General features: G+C 34.8%; 3 protein-coding genes across 10 annotated transcripts; 2 read left to right on the forward strand and 1 right to left on the reverse strand.

The window, feature by feature from the left end:
* The first annotated feature begins 205 nt into the window (after positions 1–205).
* LOC140864415 (putative late blight resistance protein homolog R1B-23) lies at positions 206–3,170 on the forward strand. Of its 2 annotated transcripts, XM_073268589.1 has the most exons (2): positions 206–2,440; positions 2,538–2,703. In XM_073268589.1, exons 1-2 carry the CDS (start codon positions 256–258, stop codon positions 2,555–2,557), a joined length of 2,205 nt encoding a protein of 734 aa, XP_073124690.1. In that variant the 5' UTR covers positions 206–255; the 3' UTR covers positions 2,558–2,703. The 2 variants fall into 2 exon arrangements, with proteins under 2 accessions (XP_073124690.1, XP_073124689.1); XM_073268588.1 differs by having other exon boundaries at positions 206–3,170.
* Positions 3,171–4,660: 1,490 nt separating this feature from the next.
* LOC140864765 (putative late blight resistance protein homolog R1B-23) lies at positions 4,661–7,786 on the forward strand. Its single transcript, XM_073269111.1, has one exon. The coding sequence runs from the start codon at positions 4,909–4,911 to the stop codon at positions 7,582–7,584; it is 2,676 nt and encodes an 891-aa protein (XP_073125212.1). The 5' UTR covers positions 4,661–4,908; the 3' UTR covers positions 7,585–7,786.
* Positions 7,787–9,041: 1,255 nt separating this feature from the next.
* Positions 9,042–13,652, reverse strand: LOC140860310 (uncharacterized). 7 transcript variants are annotated; one of them, XM_073263264.1, is made up of 12 exons: positions 13,497–13,652; positions 13,296–13,388; positions 13,102–13,166; positions 12,568–12,622; positions 12,402–12,491; positions 12,194–12,278; positions 12,006–12,101; positions 10,871–11,055; positions 10,704–10,792; positions 9,794–9,893; positions 9,627–9,680; positions 9,044–9,512 (listed from the first exon to the last, which is right to left on the reverse strand). In XM_073263264.1, the coding sequence occupies exons 1-11, from the start codon at positions 13,545–13,547 to the stop codon at positions 9,660–9,662; spliced, it is 930 nt and encodes a 309-aa protein (XP_073119365.1). In that variant the 5' UTR covers positions 13,548–13,652; the 3' UTR covers positions 9,044–9,512; positions 9,627–9,659. The 7 variants fall into 7 exon arrangements, 4 of the variants coding, with proteins under 4 accessions (XP_073119363.1, XP_073119365.1, XP_073119364.1 ...); XM_073263263.1 differs by having other exon boundaries at positions 9,046–9,512; positions 9,627–9,684; XR_012143673.1 differs by having other exon boundaries at positions 9,042–9,684; positions 10,704–10,785.
* Between the last annotated feature and the right edge of the window lie 7,340 nt (positions 13,653–20,992).

Genomic DNA, 20,992 nt, shown 5'->3' on the forward strand with positions numbered 1-20,992 from the left:
TTATGAATCGAATCATTCCGTCTCACATAAAAGATCTACACTAATTTTAAATAACAAAAACACAAAAATTACCATTTTAGATTAATATTTCAACTTCGAAAGAAAGCAGTAATATTTAATTGGAAGAGTATTTTAGAAAATGATAAATATAATTTGGCTGCAGCTCTTATACCTATATGATGGTGAGTCAACCCCAGAAGTCAACGCTAGTGCAAGAAATTACATGTTGTGATTTCGGGCAGTGAGAAATCAGCAATGGCGGCTTATGCATCACTGCTGTCTCTTGGACATGTTCTTGACCAGATATTGAAACACCCACCGCGCCAAAGGGATGTTCTTGACAAAGCTCAGATCGATTCTCTGCTCGAAAGTATCACTTTCCTGCAAGATTTTCTTGAAGATATCTCGCTAATAAGGGGGGACGAGATTCAGGCATTGGAGGAAAAAATCGTAAGCTCGGCATATGAAGCAGAAGATATCATCGAAAGTCGTGTGGTGGATCAAATTCTCGAAAATTCTGAAGCCGAAACTGGAAGTAGCTCCACTCTGTTCAGTCAAGAATTGCAGGAAGTGGTAGAAGAAATTGGTCTTATGAAGAAAGATGTGATGAAGATTAAGGAAACTGAAGGGATAAAAATCGTGCAGCAGCCAAGAAAAGATGCGACTGCTGGTTCTTTCATACGAGGTACTTCCAATAGCAAGAACACTATGGTGGGATTTGATGAAGATTTGATTCAAATAATGGAGACACTCACTGGGGACGAATCAAGTCTCCTGATTCTCTCCATTGTCGGGATGGGTGGCATCGGCAAGACTACCCTCGCCAAAAATGTTTTCGACAATCCTTCGATTGTGCACCACTTTGATATTCATGTTTGGGTTACAATATCTCAACAATATAGTTTGAACGAAATCCTTTTAGGCCTATTAAAAGATATAGGAGTTCTTGCAAGGGAAGGCAAAGAAATTGCTCAAAAGAGTTATGGTGAATTAGGATTATTTCTATATAGAAGTTTGTTTGGGAGAAGGTATTTCATTGTAATGGATGATGTATGGAGTTCCGAGGTTTGGGATGTCATAAAGAGGTTCTTTCCTGATAATAGTAATGGTAGTCGAGTCCTGGTAACTACAAGACTATCGAATGTGGCGGATAGTTTTCAGTCTTGTTCTCCTCATCGGCTGCACTTTCTAGACGAGGATAATAGTTGGACATTGTTTTGTGACAAGGTGTTTGGACAAGATAGTTGCCCTCCTGAATTAGAGGAAGTAGGAAAGACGATTGTGAGAAATTGTAGAGGACTTCCTCTGGCCATTGTTGCTATTGGTGGACTTCTTTCGAAGGCAAGTGAAAAATTTGAAGATTGGGAGCGTGTTGCTAATGATACGTTCACAGCAGTGAATATGGGGGACAATGGGCATTGTTCCGAGATATTATCTTTAAGTTATAAGTATTTACCTGTTCGTTTGAAACCATGTTTCCTTTATATGGCGATATTTCCAGAAGACGGTGTAATTAGCTTTTCAAGGCTAATTAAAGTATGGGTTGCGGAGGGGATTCTTAAACCAATAAGATCCAGAAGTTTGGAGGAAATTGCAGAGGATAATTTAAAAGATCTGATAAATAGAAATCTCATTCTGGTTCATGATTACGGGTCTAACAACAAAATCAAAACATGCACCATCCATGATCTCATAAGAGACCTATGCCTCAGGGAAGCTCAAAGGGAGAAATTTCTCAGTGTAGGTACGCATAGCCTCAATAATCATCCCCTTGAGCAAAAAAAGAAGAAAAGAAAAATAAATAATCATCCCAGAAGCATCATTGATATGCGTCGTCTTATTATTCATCAAAGCTCGAAGGAAGAAGAATGTCAGCAGCAGGTCTTTGATACCATGGACTCGACATCATGTACGCGCTCATTGATATGTAATACATTCAAATTCACATCTACAAAGCTGCATAATAGTAGTCTTAGACTACTAAGAGTACTCAACATGTATGATAGCTGCTCCTACGAAGAAATTCTACGACTAGTTAACTCAAGATACATTGCTTTCAAGGTTCCATTGTTTCCGTTTCTGCTGAATCCTTTGGGATCTCTATCCCTACTCTGGAATCTGCAGACCATTAACATTGATGATACTACGAGTAATATGCCAATAGAACTACCAGCTGAAATATGGGACATGCCACAACTCAGGCATCTAGAAAAGGAAGGAGGCTTTTCTTTGCCTGATCCTCCAAGCACCAAGAGCAATGGCAGTCGAGATTTTTCTGTATTAAAAAATCTACGAACGCTGTATAAAATAACCAATTTCAGGTGTACTGATGAGGTTATTCGTAGAATCCCTGACATAAAAAAATTGGGAATTACTTACTCGAATTTTGCTGGAGGCTATGGATGGCAATACCATGAAGTTAACAAACTTGTCCATTTGCGTAAGCTGGAAGATCTTTTCTTACACTGTAACAAGGATGTGCTGCAAAATTTCTGCTTTCCTCATTCCCTCAAGAAGTTAACTTTGAGCTACTGCAGGATGTCCTGGGAAGATTTGACATTGGTTGGTGCATTGCCTCGTCTTGAAGTTCTCAAATTGAGAGACTATGCCGTTCAAGGGCGGGAATGGAATCCAGTGGGAGGTGAATTCCTTCAACTCAAGTCCCTACAAATCGAAAGCACCGATCTTGAAGAGTGGATAGCAGACAGCTCTCACTTCCCACGCCTTGAGAACCTTGTGCTTCGACAAGTTTTAGACTTGAAGGAAATCCCATCTGGGATTGGAGAGATACCAACACTTAGATCAATTTTATTGGAAGGATGCAGTGATTCGGCTAATTCTTCTGCAAAGGAGATACAAGAGGAACAACAGAACCTTGGAAATGATGACCTTCGGATTTATTTCCATGCTTGGGGCAGCTTTAAGCATTTGAAACAAGCCTTTGAAGGCAAGAGGTTATTTTCAAGTAATAAAATATGATGGGGGAGGAAGTAGCATTTTATTTATCTGCGAGTATACTAATATATTTTGCGACTTTTTTTATTTTTGGTGAGAGTTTTGTGTTTGGATTTCATGTAGGCATCAATTTTGGAGGATCATGTCGATTAATGTTAATATCTTGTTTGTTGTCTGAGGTTCTTGGTTGAATCTTCTACCAAAGATAGTTCACTTGATCAGCTTTTATTTAAGTCTAGAAATTATGGAATTATTTCTGCTGCATGATCTGAAAGCATGTTTCTTTCATTATGTACTTTCCACTGCTTCTGCATAACCATCTTCGATTAGAACTAGAGCGAAAGTTTTGGTATTGTAGGGCAATCATAATGCTTCATTTATAGTCTAGAATATCTAAATTGATCGCTAAGTTGGACTTCTTGCTATAGTTTTCTTTGATTTCTTGATTATTTAAAGCGGTTGGCAATTGGGAGTTTTGGCAGCAGGCCTTGTGTGGTGTATTCAACCGATAAGAAAGGGCATGCCGAGGCTTTGAATTATTTATCTACAATTAAAATCATACCTTCTGTCATCTTTAAAATCTACGGAACCCAAATTCAGGTACTGGCAATGCTTAATCTCTGAGCTTAAATCCTAGCTGGCTATGTCTAGTTATCTCTGGCTTGTCAGAAAGAAAATAACGGTAATCCTGAATCGTCTCCTGTTGCGTGTCGTTTGGTACTATGATGGTAGTGTAGCATTCTTTCGGCATTTGAAGGACGTTTTTGAGAGATGAGATGAAGATTCAGGAGGAGTTTGTAGCTACTCTTTGTGGGTTGTTGCAATGTGTGGATTATAGTAACAGCTCATTTGACTGGAAACTAGCTATTTGGTTTCCGGTGTTTACTGTCACTGCGGGCGTTTTCGACATCATGGTGATGTATGCAGAAGTGATTGTCCGCAAATCAGCCTTCTCAGTTTAAGTATGTTATGGACGATGCTGCAACTTGCATATCGTCTTGCAATATGGATGTATGAGATGTTCTAGAACGAACCAATTCCCACAACATCAGTGACTTTGTTGAAAGAAGAGATGCATATTTTTTGAAACAGAATTAACATAATACAAACATCCGAATGTAACATTTCACATAAGCTGCTTGCTTACTACTGTTGTTTCATCCAATACCAATTGAAAGGGCCATCACAAGGCTGGCTGCAAACATATTATAATTCTGAAAAGCCAAGTCTTGCCCATAAATCTGACCACTTTTGTTGTGTATTCGTTGAGTCTAGGTAAATACAGCTAACCAATTCTTGATATCAAAAGCAGTTGAAATATTACGGCAGGAGATCTGATATCAAAATGTAAAGTTACTATGTTACTAGGTAATCTGAGAACTGGTTTTCAATCGATTTCACTTGGCATAGACTTCAAAAAAAAAAATAGAGAGAGGCGAAGAAAATGGACTGCAAAGAAAATCATATACTTTAGTGTGAAGCAAAAGTATTCACATATGCAGCAGTCATGGCATATATAGTAGGTGACACCAAATGGAATTATGGAAACAAGCTAAAATCAGCTTGGATAAAACTTCTGATTATGTTGTTCATCAAAAAATTGTAACCACAAAGGAGAAAAATCACGAGTAGAAGTGGTCTTCAATATTTATCGGGATTAAGAAAGATAAATGTCGGAGTTGTGAGGGAATACAACGTGGGAAGATAAATGGAATGTGGATAAATTCAGTTGCTAAAATATCGAAGTGTTACACTTCTTAAGAATGGTATTTTAGTCCACCACGTTTTGGACCAAATTCAGTTAAGCTCCTCTTGGAGCTTTACTCCCCGTGCCCATCAATTGACAGTGCCTTACAAAATAGCAAGAGATGATGGCGAGTGAACGCGAGAAGTCAACGCTAGTGCAAAGAAAGGACATATTGTGATTTCGGGCACTTAAGAAATCTATCAGCAATGGCGGCTTATGCATCACTGCTCTCTCTCGGACATGTTCTTGACCAGATTTTGCAACACCCACCGCGCCAAAGGGATGTTCTTGACAAAGCCCAGATCCATTCTCTGCTTGAAAGTATCACTTTCCTGCAAGATTTTCTTGAGGATATTTCGCTAATAAGGGGGGACGAGATTCGGGCATTGGAGGAAAAAATCGTAAGCTCGGCATATGCAGCAGAAGATATCATCGAAAGTCGTGTGGTGGATCAAATTCTTGAAGATTCTGAAGCTGGAAGTGAAAGTACCTCCACTCTGTTCCGTCAAGAATTGCAGAAAGTAGTAGAAGAAATTGGTTTTATGAAGAAAGATGTGATGCAGATTAAGGACACTGAAGGGATAAAAATCGTGCCGCAGCCAAGACAAGATGCGACTGCTGGTTCTTTCATACGAGGTGCTTCCAATAGCAAGAATACTATGGTGGGATTTGATGAGGATTTGATTCAAATAATGGAGACACTCACTGGGGACGAATCAAATCTCCAGATTCTCTCGGTCGTCGGGATGGGTGGCATCGGCAAGACTACCCTCGCCAAAAATGTTTTCGACAATCCTTTGATTGTGCAACACTTTGATGTTCAAGCTTGGGTTACAATATCTCAACAATATAGTGTGCACGAAATCCTTTTAGGCCTACTAAAAGATATAGGAGTTCTTGCAGGGGAAGGAAAAGAAATTACCCAGAGTAGTTATGGTGAATTAGGATTATTTCTATATAGAAGTTTGTTTGGTAGAAGGTATTTCATTGTAATGGATGACATATGGAGTACAGAGGTTTGGGATGACATAAAGAGGTTCTTTCCGGATAATAACAATGGTAGTCGAGTCGTGGTAACTACAAGACTATCAAATGTGGCCGATAATTTTCAGTCTTGTGCCCCTCATCGGCTACATTTTCTAGACGAGGTTAATAGTTGGACTTTGTTTTGTGACAAGGTGTTTGAACCAGATAGTTGCACTCCTGAACTAGAGGAAGTAGGAAAGACGATCGTGAGAAATTGTAGAGGACTCCCTCTAGCAATTGTTGCTATTGGTGGACTTCTTGCAAAGGTGAGTGGTAAAGTTGAAGATTGGGAGAGTGTTGCTAATGATACGTTCACAGCAGTGAATATGGGAGACAATGGGAATTGTTCCGAGATATTATCTTTAAGTTATAAGTATTTACCTGTTTGTCTGAAACCGTGTTTCCTTTATATGGCCATATTTCCTGAAGACTGTGAAATTAGTATTTCAAGGCTCGTAAAAATATGGGTTGCGGAGGGGATTCTTAAACCAATAAGATCTAGAAGTTTGGAGGAAATTGCAGAGGATAATTTAAAAGATCTAATAGATAGAAATCTGATTCAGGTTCATGATTACGGGTCTAGCAACAAAATCAAAACTTGCACCATCCACGATCTCTTAAGAGACTTATGCCTTAGGGAAGCTGAAAAGGAGAAGTTTCTTCGTGTCGTTATGATGAGTAACCTCAACGGTAGTCCTACAAGCATCTATAATGAGCGCCGTCTTATTATTCATCAAAGTTTCAAGGAAGATAGATATCAACAGATATTTGATGCCATGAATGTAGCATTATGTACCCGTTCATTGATATGTTGTGAATTAAAATCAACATCTACAAAGCTGCCTCTTAATTTTAGACGGCTAAGAGTACTCAACATGGACGATATCTACTCTTACGAAGAAATTCTGCGACTGGTTAACTCGAGATACATTGCTTTCAAGGCTCCTTTGTTTCAAGATCTGTTGAATCCTTTAAAATCTCTATCCCTACTTTGGAATCTGCAGACTGTTATTATTGCTGGTATTTCGAGTGAGACACCAATGAATCTACCAGCTGAAATATGGGAAATGCCACAACTCAGGCATCTAAAAAAGGAAGAAGGAGACTTTTATTTGCCTCATCCTCCGAGCACCAAGAGCGGAAAAAGCAGGCGAGATTTTTTTGTTTTAAAAAATCTGCAGACGCTTTATAAGATAAGAAATTTCAGGTGTACCGATGAGGTTATTCGTAGAATCCCAAACATAAAAAAATTGGGAATTAATTATAGACATTTTGCTCGAGGCTACGGATGGCATTACCATGAAGTTAACAAACTTGTCCAGTTATGTAATCTTGAATCACTTTTCTTAGAGTGTGACAAGGATGTGCTACGGAATATCTGCTATCCTCATTCTCTCAAGAAGTTGACATTGAGCTACTGCGGAGTGTCTTGGGAAGATTTGACATCGGTTGGTTCGTTGCCTCATCTTGAAGTTCTCAAATTGAAAAACAATGCCGTCCATGGGGCTCAATGGAATCCAGTGGAAGGAGAATTCCTTCGATTGAAGTCCCTTCAAATCGAAAGCACCGATCTTGAAGAGTGGATAGCAGACAGCTCTCACTTCCCATGCCTTGAGAACCTTGCACTTCGACATGTCAAAAACTTGAAGGAAATTCCATATGGTATTGGAGAGATACCAACACTTAGAACAATGTCATTGGAAGGATGTAAGGATTCAGCTAATTCTTCTGCAAGGGAGATACAAGAGGAACAACGGAACCTTGGAAATGATGACATCCAGGTTCATATTCACGGTTGGAAGCAATTGAAACAAACCTTCGACGGCAAGAGGTTATTTTCAATCTATAAAATATGATGGAGCCGAGCTAGAGAATCAACTGTCTTTAAGTATACAGATACTTTGTTATTTCATATTTTTGGTGAATGTTTTGTTTATGGATTTAATGTAGGCATCAACTTTTGAGTATCATGTTGATTGTTAGTATCTTATTGTGTTGTCTGATGTTCTGGATTGTATATCCACTGAAGATGGTTCCCTTGATCAGATTTTATTTAAGTCCAAAAATTATGTACTTCCCAGTACTGCTTGCTCCGGAATCACCTTCAATTATAACTGGAGGCAGATTTTTTGTATTGTTGGGCACTCCTTATGCTTCGTTTTACAGTTAAGATAAGCCGCTTGGATCGCTAAGTTGGGCGTTCTTGCTGTTAGTTCTCTTTGTTTTCCCCATTATTGACAGTGGTTGGCAGTTGAGAGTCTTGGCGGCGGGTCGTGTGTGGTGTCTTCAAACGAGAAATAAAGTAAAGGCAATGCTTAATCTAAGAGCTTATGTTATGTAGGTCACTGTAGGTGTCGGGCCGTGTGTCAGTGTGTGGTGTCTTCAAACGAGAAATAAAGTACAGGCGATGCTGAATCTAAGAGCTTATGTTATCTCCGGCTGGACAGAAAGAAATAGATCCAAACAGAAAATAATCTGAATATGGAGATGAATATACACAAGGACAAATCATGTTAAAGATGATGGACTTGAACCTAACTCAACCTCAAATGCTAGCTCGAAAGACTCTCGAGAACTTTACTCGGACAAGGTGGGACAACTAACACACCAACAGAGAATGGTTCAAGTAGAAAACGTGGAGAAGTGCAGCTCATATTAAGACACAATAAAAACTTTTATAATTTAAATCCAAGTATTTGTGTTCCACTATCGAATTGATGGTTTTAGCCTATATTAGATGGGTACTGATAATGGCAATCCTGAATCGTCTCCTGCAGAGGGTGTCGTTTGGCACTGTGATGATAGTGTAGAATTCTTTTAATTTGGCGTTTGAGGAACTTTCTTGAGAGATGAGATGAATTATTCAGGCGCGGAGAGTTCCTAGCAACTCTTTGTGGGTTGTCACAACGTGTGGATCATAGTAACTCACTTGATTGGAAACAAACTATTCGATTTCGGTGTTTATGGGGTAGCATCGACACAATCTTTATGGTCACTCTGGCGTTTTCCACATTATGGTGATGTATGTATAAGTGATTGTCTGCAAATCAACCTTTTCGGTCTCATTACCATGTTGCACATCAAGAGGTGCACATATTCCTCCTGGGGGACGATTGGGCCGTGGGCATAAGGGTCTTTATGACACAATAATAATTCGCTTCATTTTCAATTAGGCCTTGCTCTAGCTTCTTTAGAAGTTATTACTTCCTTAGTAGCTCAACACATGTACTCTTTACCTGCTTATGTATTCATAGCACAAGACTTTACTACTCAAGCTGCATTATATACTCATCACCAATATATCGCAGGATTCATCATGACAGGAGCTTTTGCTTCTTTTGGCTATATCACTGATGCTCATGTCCAAGCTCCTTCAATACAAAACTTGATGAGATTGGCATCCCCGTCTTAGAGTGAGGGAATCTAGAGGTTTTTGAGGGTTTATTCAATAATTTTGAGATGATGTTGAACGAACGCACAACCGTCTACAGCTTCCCACAACATCAGTGGCTTTGTTGGAAAAACTATCAATTTTTATAAACAACATTAACATAATACAAACAACCAATGTAACATTTTGCATAAGCTGCAGATTTCAATTGTCTCATCCAAAATACCAATTGAATGGACCCATCACAAGGCTGGCTGCAAAAACTATTATAATTCGTGAAAATGCCAAGTCTTGCTCGTATCTGACCTCTTCGCTGTGTATTCGTTGAGTCTTGGTAAATACAGCCAACCGATGCTTGACATCTAATGCAGTTGAAATATTACAGCAGGAGACCTGATATCAAAATGTACAGTTACTATATTACCAGGTAATCTGAGAATTGGTTTTCAATTCATTTCGCTTGGCATAGAATTAAATTTTTTTAAAAAAAAGAGGCGACAACGATACCTTCTGCAATATTTCACTTTGTGCGCACCAGTTCTAAAGGCACACTTTCCATTGCTGTCTATATATATATTAGTAAACAGCTAGAGCAGATTAAGATTGCAACAAAGTGACAACTGCATTCTCATATGTAAGTAAAACAACAACAGCGTAATAGACTGGATGCATACCCATGGCGTAGGAGTTTTTGGGTCGGACTTCAAGCGCTTCTTGGATACATCTGACACGAAGGTAATGGCTATGGTAACCTTGAACTCCACTGAAAATGGACTGCCAAGAAAATCTTATACTTTAGCGTGACAGCCATGTCATAACAGGTGACACCAAATGGAAACAAGCTAAAATCAGATTGGATATAACACCTGATACCATTAAAGGATAGACTCGGCCAGCTCATAATTTCACATCTATATGCTAAAGTTTAACCAATAACTTGATAAAGAAATAGTAGACAAGAAACGATTCCCAGAGAGTAAATTAAAAGCAAAAGGCAATGCCTTCCATGCTGTTCGCATAATGAAAGAGGCCAGCAAACTCTAAGGTATGAAACATAATTTATAAAAATAGTTGCAATTAATAAAATTGCATCCACAATTCCCAAAAATGGAAAGTGCAGATGGCACAAGTCTACAAGATACCAAACCTTAGATCACGAGATTTCTTCATAAATAGTTGAAATCATAATTTTGATTATTGTTGAAGGGAAGATAGTAAAAGCACAATTATAAAAAGTAAGAACTTAAATAAATACCCAGTGTGTCAAAAAATGGAAAGCCACGGGTTACAAGCAAACACTGGAGGGTAAATTTGGAGTCTAGTTAAGATTGGTTGGTCCAACTTGGATTTTAATTTTTAATAGCTTCATCCTTTTAGTTTTGGGCGATTTTTCTTCGCCCAGATCAATAAGGATGATATGAGATTTCACCATTCAAACGACACAAAGGACCTCGAAAAACCATCACCATGGGAAGTTGATATTCATTATTAATACTAAACACAATCTATGCATCATGAATAGCTTTCTTGAGTGTGTGAATTACCAAAAAATACAAAAAAGAGATCAGCAGTCAAAACACCCACCCGGCAAAAATGGTTGGACAAGTCACAAGGCGGGGCAGAATAATATAAATTGGCAAAGACATTTGTCGGCAAACATCTCCATCTGCTATCTAACAAGAGAGAACCTTTACAGACATAAATATAGATACAAAATAAAACCAAATTTCAGTCAAGTGAATGATGAATGCCTGAGTTGTTTGAATCAAAGAGGTCTCTGTCGCTATCTTTTCGCCAATCAAAATTGACTCCACTCTAAGCACGTGGATATCGATCGATTGAATAGGAAGAGCAGATGCCTCAACAGTTAACTCACCACCGACGGGATCCATCAGTGAGCATTGAGTACATATCTTCCCGGTTACCCGGAAACCACCTATTTATTGACAACAATATCTATTAGTGAACCTTTGTCAAATTATTTAAAATGAAGACCATGAGTATCATGTGACCAATTGGAATCTAGCTAACACGACATGTAGAACATGCTGTTTCTGTGGCCCGAAACTCAAATAATAAGTTATAGTATTAAAAAGATGAGCAAATCAGCAGAGCTCCATAAGAAAACTGATTTCAATTTAAAATATTAACATGGAGTAGGGTAATGTCCCCACACAATACAATGACTTGCAAAGAGTCATAAAGCATAGAAAAAAAACTTGATTTATGTATAATCCTCATGGATCCTGCATTAAAGCAGCCAGCTCTCAAGAAAGTCGACCATTGGGACACACCCCTATCCATAAAGAAGTTATTTAATATTAAGTTGATTACAAAAACCAGTATGATTCATGCACAAAACTTTTTGTTGTTCTCTCCGAAGTCTGAAGCTCTAGGTGTAACTGAATCTACATGCAGACATAAGTGTAGAATGAGAGAGCTTGCAAATAAGATAAAATGTAGGTGGGAATGCTGAAGAAAAGTCAAATTCACTATCGACACCTTTACACTCCTTATCCAAAACTCTCTTTTGAGTGGTAAACAGTTTGTACTGGTTTAAAAAGTGCATTACATAATCAGAAGGAAGAAAGAGCCGACCCTGAGCAGCTACACATTACAGTTCCTGGGTACTTCAGACAATTGTATTGTACCGGGGAAAAAATGGAGAAGAAGAAGAATACAGAGAAACTAAACGAGAACTGACATCAAGAAGCGCAGTTAATATGACTTGAGTGCCTCTTAGCATGAAGAAATGGCAGTTATCACAAATACGTTCATGTCAACATGGAAAAACATAGGTATTCTCTTTCTCAACATTTTATAGAATGAACCAGTGGGTAAATTGCAAGTTCAATTAAAAATGGATGGAAATAACTTGAAAGCGACCTGATTTTAGTTCAGGAAGCAATTGATGCCTTTGAGTGTCTTGCGTAATATAAAAGATGACCATTTCAGGAGAAACCGGTTTCTGTAGAAGATTGTCTGAGATGAGTGGCCAGGGAAATAAAAGGTCAATGCTATCACATACAAGCTAGCATAGAAAATAGACATCCACAAGATAGAAGCATATGTACCTTTTTCACTTTCAACAATAAATTCCATTGTTTCAGTCAATGGTTTGTGCAAGTATCCTCTAACGACATCTACAGTCATCAGATACTGTGATAGCAATTATAACATTCAAGCATATGAATATTCCTCCTGAAATAACAGGATGATGCTAGTATTTAATCTAGAGATGCGCTTGAAAAGAAGTGAAGATACAAATAATCATTAGTAGACCTGGATGCTAATGTTGCTTCCATGGTATGTTTCATAAAACTTCTCCAAATTTTCTTCTTTCGGATCTTTTAGGATAATAGAAAATGGAATCTGTAATGAGAAATACTTACATTAGATATTCCAGAAAGAGACATATTGCTTTTATTTACTAGCAGGGATCACGAACCTCTGTTGTCCCTGATCCAAGCTTTCCTGATGATCTTACTTCCACAACCTTCTTACTGTTCCTCACATCACAAATTCAATAAATTAATAATAAGTGTGAAAGCAAAGCAATAGGAGTTGCACAACTGAGTACAAGCATAATCATTAGCTTCTACTAAAACTGTATTTTCCTCTGGTGGCGAAATAATACATTCAGGATTAAAAGCCTAACGGCAACATTTATTTTGGATTGATCGTTAGATGCTGGTCTCCGTCATAATAGATTAACCTTCCTTAGACTCCATTAAAACTAGACCTATCAAAAGGTCCAAAACAAAACAAGACTACTGCAACTGATAGATAACCCAAGAAGATTTTGAAATGTCTTCAGTTAACTACTGTAAAATTAAGATTACATTTTCCCCCACTTCATTATATTGCCAAATGGCTAAAAAAAACAGTCAAATGCACCTAAACTACAGCCAACAATAGCTTTAGTAAACTTAAAAATCAAAGCTTTAACGGCATTTCGCGCATATAAACAGGTGATACTTACATTATCCGGATTGGCTTAATGACACCGTAAAAAGACTCTATAACTCCAGCGGATCCTCCGCGAACCTAGATCAATCAAATATTGATGAATAAATTACAGAAAAAGCTCGAAGATATTTGTTAATTTAGTTACATCACCAAAATTACAAACATCAAAAGTGTCTAACAAGAAAGATTCAACGAAAATAAGCAAACCTGTAAATTAACAGCGCCATCGATGGTGACGCGAATCGACTGATACGAGACCCCGGATTGTAGCTTGGTGATCACCTTACCTTCCAGGGGCTCCTTTCAACAATTATTCGGGTAAAAATGAGTCATTTTGATCAAAATCATGCAAAAAAAATAAAGATTATGGTTCAGCAAAATATCCAGCGGGAAAAGAAAAGAACTCACATCGGGGCAATATATACGGTTGAATCGAGAAAGCTTTATCTCAACTGACATGATGATCGATGAAATGTACAACGCCGCCGATATCTCCGGCGGATATGAACGATAATTTCAGGCGTTCGGTGAGAGGAACGAGCTGGACTCGAGTTCTCGCCAGTGTTCTAAACAGAACGCGTTTAGGCTTTAAGTTTTAATATTGATATTAATATTGTTAAACTCAATTATTATTTTTTAAAAATATAATTAATTATATATATATATATATTAAAAAATATATGAGTTTGATTAGTGAGTTTAATTACAAATTTTTTTAGCCTCTTATTTATATGCGATTCATTCATAAGGTTATTTATGTTGTTTTTTATATAACTTAATTAATATGGTTATTAATAGTATATTTAACTCCATCAAATTATTTAATAACTTTTTGATTAGTTTAATTAATTTGTGACCTTACCATTTCTTCTACAATTGGAGAATGAACTTCAGATTGTAATATTTGATTACATATTATTTTTTTTTTTTGGGAAAGAAGTTACTTTAAAAAAAAAACAAGAAGAATAAGAAGAAATTCGTCTTTTTCGATTAAGAATAAAAGGAAATTTTTAAATTTGTCATAGATAGAGTAGCATAAAGGCATCGTTTAATGCGGATGATATAGAGTAATCATATTTGCTTTGTCCAATGCTTGACTCAAATATTATAAAGGATTAGTGTGGTGCACTAATATATTATCCAAGTATTTTGATTTATAATCTTCATATTATGAATCATGCATCATCTCATACACGAGCCAAGCAGTGTCTTAAGGGTGTGTTTACTTTGAAACATGAGATTGTGCAAGAATAGATAAAAATGTGGTTATTAATATAATATTTTTTTGTGACGTGGAAATCCGCAGCCGTTACCTTCCGGTGCGCTCTAGGTAAACCGCCGGACTAACGCAATAGCCTGCAAATTACGCTAGTCAGGTAAACCACTTTGGACAAGTAAACATAGGATTAGTCAGTATTAATTATGTTATCTCTCATTTATCAAGGCAAATAAACGCAGCCTAAGAGTAAAGTGGCTTCTCACGATTGTGATCAAAATTTATTTCAGAAGTATTTGCAAACTCTAAAAACAAGTAATTATTAATTTTTTTTCTTCACAAATTTGTGTAGAAAAAGAAAATCAATAATGATTTATTTTTAAAGCTTGCAAACATTCATTTTGGTGATTTCATCCCATTTTTTTCATTTAATAACTTTAATGGCAATCGATTAATTAAATTTTGTAAAAAAAAAAAACAATAATCACTTATTTTTAAAACTTACAAACAATCATTCGACGATTTCATCCCATTTTTTTCATTCAGTAACTTAATGACAATCGATTAATTAAATTTTTAAAAAAATTTACTTTTTGCTCTTGGTTTTTCTTTAATGTTTTGGATCCCATTAGTTTATATAATTCGGGAAATCGAAAGTGCAAAGTACTTTATACATGAAGTTACTTGCCGGATTTTTAATTAAAATATATTTCTTTTGCTTTAGAGCATGAATTTTGGGGTATAATATTATTGTATAGTCATAATTCTCAAACGAGAGGTCGAAATTAATACAATATATTCTATATGGCATCATTTGTTTATATGCATTCACTTTGCTTAATTCAAACGGTAATGAAAATGCTAGAATTAAATAACCATCGAATGTGAATTGATATTTTAAAAATTTTGAGACAGTTTCATAGATTTAAGTCCATGTGGTTAGTCATTGACTCGGTCTCATATTAGAAATCCGTATCACAAAATTATTAAATTATAATTATAATTTTGGTTTGTTCTAGAGGATTGTTTGTTTGGCATATGTATTTATGAGCATTTTTTTATATATATGTTAAGATATGAATGGTGGTCTTAAGAGGGTGTTTGACAGATTTTAAAAGCTCTTTGAAACAGTTTATAAGCTGTTTTAGAGCTTTTAAGCTTCGGAATTGTGTTAGGTAAATTTTTTTAAAAACAACTTATAAGCTGTCAAAATAAGTTGTTTAACATCTTATAAGATGTTTTTAAAAAAGTAATGAGAGATGTTTTTTTCAAACAGATCTTATATCTAAAATATCCTTAAATATTTTCATAAATCTCCATCATATCCTCCACCCATTAAATATTAAATATTATTTTAAAAAAATTACAAATCACATAAATTTTTCTAAAATAAAATATTAAAACAATTTTATTTTTTAATATAAGTTTATTTTCAAACTATTTTCGTATATGTATAACTCGAAACATTATTTTCATATAATTATATCATTTTTGATATTTTGACAATAAAAAGATCTTATAGTACCAAACATATCAACATCTTTAAGTTGTTTAAAATAAGTTTACTCAAACACTTTAACAACTTATTTTTAAAATAAGTTCTAACAGCTTATAAGCTCTTTTTAATAAGCTTAGCCAAACACCCTTATATATAAGCTCCTAAAATATGTTAGAACTTATTTTAAAAATAAGCTGTTCAAGTGTTTGGGTAAACTTATTCTAAACAACTTAAAGATGTTGATGTGTTTGGTATTATAAGATTTTTTATGGTCGAAATTACAAAAAAGGGTATAATTATATGAAAATAATGTTTCGAGTTATACATATATGAAAATAGTTTTAGAATAAACATATATTAAAAAATAAAATTGTTATAATATTTTATTTTAGAAAAATTTATGTGATTTGGAATTTTTTTTAAAAATAATATTTAATATTTAATGGGTGGAGGATATGATGGAGATTTATTAAAATATTTAAGGATATTTTAGAGAGATAGAATGTTAAAATAAGATGTTTTTGAAAAAAGTACCTACCCCCTTACTTTTTTAAAAAACAGCTTATAAGCTGTCAAATAGCTTATTTTGACAGCTTATAATCTGTTTCTAAAAAAAATTACCAAATAGATCCGGAGAGCTTTTAAGCTCTAAAACAGCTTAAAGCTGTTTTAAGAGCTTAAAAGCTCTCCCAAACACCTCTAGGATCTTATAAGCTCTTGTTAATAAGTTTAGTCAAAGGGTGTTTGAGAGAACTTATAAGCTCTTGAAAACATATTATAAGATGTTTCGAAGCTTATAAGCTTTTTAAATTTGTTTGATAAAATTTTTGTCAAACAACTTATAAGCTGTCAAAATAAGTTATTTGACAGCTTATAAGTTATTTTTTAAAAAGTAAGAGGGTGTGTGAGAGAACTTATAAGCTCTTGAAAACAGCTTTATAAGTTGTTTCAGAGCTTATAAGCTCTTTTAATTTGTTTGACATTTTTTTTGTCAAACAGCTTATAAGCTATCAAAATAAGATGTTTGACAGCTTATAAGCTGCTTTTAAAAATTAAGATCACCCTTAATTTTTTTAAAAATATCTTATTTGATATTTTACTTCTTTATATTATCCCTATATATTTTATTAAATTCTCACTATGCCTTTTTTCATTTTTTGTACATAATTTCTCAATTTTTTTCTAAATTAAAATTAAAAATAGTTTTATTTTTAATATATATTTAGCATTTACGATAAATTTTAAACTATTTTTTATGTATATTACTATTTAAATTACTTTCATAGTATTTTACCCATTTTGATAATTTCGACAATAAAAAAATTTTATAATACCAAACACATCAACATCTTTAAGTTGTTTAAAATAAGTTCATCCAAACACTTTAATTAACAACTTATTTTTAAAATAATATCTAACACCTTATAAGCTCCTAAAACAGCTTATAAGACATACTCTTTGCCCAACAATTCCTTATGTTTGGAGTTAGATAGAATATGGTTTGCTTTCCTTTAATTATTATTTTTGTTATGTTTGTATAACACTTGGATGGTTGAAAATAATTTGGTTTCAAATAATAATTTTTTCTCTTGTTTAAGTCCTTGCCAAGATGGAGTGACACTATTTGTATGAGTTATGGAAATAATGTCTTTTTCAAATACACTTAAAAGATGTTTAAACAAGAGAAAAAAATTATTATTTGAAACCAAATTCTTTTATTAATATCGATCGGCTTCGATCAAAGATGTTTAAACAAATTACTTTTTACAGTTAAAAAGTAAAATTTTCATTTGATATATATTATTAATAACACGCGTGATCATTGATACGAATCGAAATCTATATGTTTTTCACAATTTTAAACAAATATAGAATGTATATTATTGTTTTAAGGACGTGAGATTAAAAATAAATAATAACCATATGTGCATGGTATTAAATATTAAAGATGTAGTAATTATTTGAGATCAATCATTAAAACAATTGATGAGGTCAAACTGTAATCTGTATACATTATTTATAGAAAGTTAAATATTCAAATTGTTATAAGGTAATTTCAAAAACAACTAATTAATATTATTGTGTTAATATGGAGGTTTATTAAATGTTAATTGAATGATACGTAGTGAGATAGATTTCTAAGTTATTTTTTAAAATATAGTAAAAAAATAAAATTTATCTGACAACAATATATATCGTCTTGTCATCAAATTTATTCGATTGTGACACCGTGTAATAATTAATAATAATTGTGCAGAATAACAATTAAATAACACCGGCTGCTACTGATGTTTCTTTTTTTGTTTTTTGTGACATGGGAACCCGCAACCGTTATTTTTTGGTGCGCTTTGGGTAAACCACCGGACTAACGCAATAACCTGCAAACTACGTCAGTTAGATAAACCACACTATGCAAGCCCTGTGTGACAGGCTAGTTCAATAAGGTATTGACAGGAAAAATTGAACTTCTGACCTATGGCCAAGAGTTCACCTACTTCACCAACTTGGATACCCTTTGAGGGCCTGCTGATGTTTCTTTTTTTTTTTTTTGGACGTGGGAACCCGCAGCCGCTACTTTTCAGTGCGCTCTGGGTAAACCCCCGAACTAATGCAATAGCCTACAAACTACGCTAGTTAGATAAACCACACTAGGCAAGCCCTATGTGACATGCTAGTTGTGAGCCTTTTCATATATATCAATCTTGTCCTTAGCATCAAAGGTCATCTCCTCCGTGTTCTTCAAAGCTTCCATCAATCTCTGTTGCCTGTTGGATTAAGATTGCTCGCATTTTGATCTTCCAAAGTGAGAAATCATTTTTGCCTGTGAATTTCTCTATATCAAATTTCTCTATATCAAACTTCACAGATCCCACCATTCTTGTGTTTCTCACGGACGGCACCATTTGTTGGGTTCTAATTATAATTTGAGATAAAACTCACAATACTAAAACACTTTAAAATCAACGTCACTCATAAGAACTTCCACAAAAACTGATCAACTCGAAGAACTTGAACAAGAACTCAAATAACCAGCTCAAGTATTAAATCACACACGGTCAATGTAATAGACTGTGAATAAAACAATCAAGAACAACACGGAAATTTACGTGGTTCGGTTGGTGCACCGAGCCTACTCCACGGGGAGAACAAGAGCAACCACTTCCATTAATCACGATTGAATGTTCAACACAATTTACAATTCAATACTTATATCCAGCACCGACGCTATTATAGATTACAATCAAACACTTAATCTCTGTTGGATTTACGATCTATCTTCACGCGTCTCTGCTTCAAGCTTCAATTCTCTTCTCTCGTGTTCTTGGAGATTTTCAATCTTTCTGATGCGATCTCGAGTGTTCTAATACCAGTTAGTTGGAGCCGGTTGCCTCAATTAAAGAGGATACAGGGCTCTCCATGAAGCCCAATCTGCAACCTTATCACTCCGCCCAATTCTTATGCATAGCCCAACTCTACCTGATTTAGTTTTCATGAAATGGGTCGATGGCTCTGGCCAAATCTATTGGATCACAACTAACATTAACGCTAAACTCTTTAGCATATGCATAATTGCAATAAATTAAATATGCATCTTCAACACTCATATTTACTTCACCAACAAGCAGTTTATTCTTCAATTGATCTACAATAGAATTGTTAGATGATACCTCGATTTTTTCAGGAATCGGATATTCTGAATTTGCAACTTTAACCTCTTAAATGTTGTTTTCCATCAAGTATATAAGTAAAAAAAATTCAAATATAAATCAAAATAATAATGAATCAAAGCAATGTGTCAATAAACAAGGTTCTAAGAATTTAATGACAACTTGAGTCCAAAAACATTACAATAAAAGGAACAGGTCGAACAAAGTCACAAACCAATTTGTGAGCTCAATAATAATTCTGAATTTGTCAGCTAAAAAATGGAACAAGATTATAATCATCTTATTTTTTTTCTAAAAAAATAATAAAATAAAGACTTGTGATGTTTTATTTGAATAACATGCAGCTGGATGAAAACTACAAGATTATGAATATTGAGCTCTTCTTAGATCGTGGAGAATTATTGTCCCCTATAATGCAGGTCAAAAAATATGAGGAATCAATATACACAACTATAGGTTGGATAATATTTATAAGTACTATTGGTTTTGTATATATTTGCGAACTTAATTTTCTACTGTTGGCTATTGTGGTACAATACAGTTGTATATTAGAGCGAAAATGCAATTTTTATTTTTTTCCCTTTTCGGTGGATATTAAACTTTATTTTATAATTTTTTATTTCACAATTTATTTATTTTGTTTTCATTACAAAAATTCGAAATATTCAAACATGGTGGATATTAAACTTTATTTTATAATTTTTTATATCACAAATTTTTTATTTTGTTATCATTACAAAAATTCGAAATATTCAAACACATTAATTAATTAATGTGCCTAAGGATGTAAATGAGCCGAGCCGAACAGTATTAGGCTCGGGCTCAGCTCGTTTGACAGAAATAAAAGCTCGAGTTCGGCTCGAGCTTGATCCAAGCTTTTATCATAAGGCTCGGACTTGGCTCGTTTAGTATATATAAAAGCTCGGGCTCGGCTCGTTTATCATATTAAACGAGTCTGGCTCGAGTTCGGCCCGTTTTCAAGCTCGTTAGTGAGCTCGTTTTCGGGCTCGTTAAGCAAGGATCATTAGCGAACTCGTTAAGGAAGCTCATGCTCGTTAAGTGAGCTCGTTAAACAGGCTTGTTGCGAGCTCGCTTTCAAGCTCGTTAAGTTGGCTCGTTTTCTGGCTCGTCGGACATATAACATAGCTCGAGTTTGATTTTTTTTGATTATAATTTCTCGATCAAATTAACTATAACTTGATTTATTAGCTTACCATGATTTAAAACTTCAAATTCCAACACAGCTCAATTCGAAAAATCCACCAATTTCATTTATCAAAGTTTTCGATCTTTATGAATTTTCTACATCATTACTAACTGCTCAAATCATGATATATCTTGAAATCTTCGAATTTATTATAGATCAAATTCTAGATGAAAATTTCAACCACAATTCTTCAACTGCTTTCAATCTGTACAAGTTCAATGTGCATTATTCTCTGTTGTATAGCTATACACAATTGTATTCATCATTCAAAAAATTTCATCACACCATCAAATAATTAATAAACTCTCTTTAAAA

This window comes from Henckelia pumila, chromosome 4 (genome assembly GCF_033568475.1).
Source record: "Henckelia pumila isolate YLH828 chromosome 4, ASM3356847v2, whole genome shotgun sequence".
Taxonomy (NCBI): Eukaryota; Viridiplantae; Streptophyta; class Magnoliopsida; order Lamiales; family Gesneriaceae; genus Henckelia; species Henckelia pumila.

Coding starts and splice junctions, on each gene's coding strand:
- LOC140864765 (XM_073269111.1), top strand. CDS start 4,909: ATGGCGGCTTATGCATCACTGCTCTCTCTCGGACATGTTCTTGACCAG.
- LOC140860310 (XM_073263262.1), bottom strand. CDS start 13,547: ATGTCAGTTGAGATAAAGCTTTCTCGATTCAACCGTATATATTGCCCC. Junction 13,167..13,295: donor ATGGCGCTGTTAATTTACAG/GTTTGCTTATTT, acceptor TGATTGATCTAG/GTTCGCGGAGGATCCGCTGG. Junction 10,793..10,870: donor CTTTGATTCAAACAACTCAG/GCATTCATCATT, acceptor CTCTCTTGTTAG/ATAGCAGATGGAGATGTTTG.
- LOC140864415 (XM_073268588.1), top strand. CDS start 256: ATGGCGGCTTATGCATCACTGCTGTCTCTTGGACATGTTCTTGACCAG.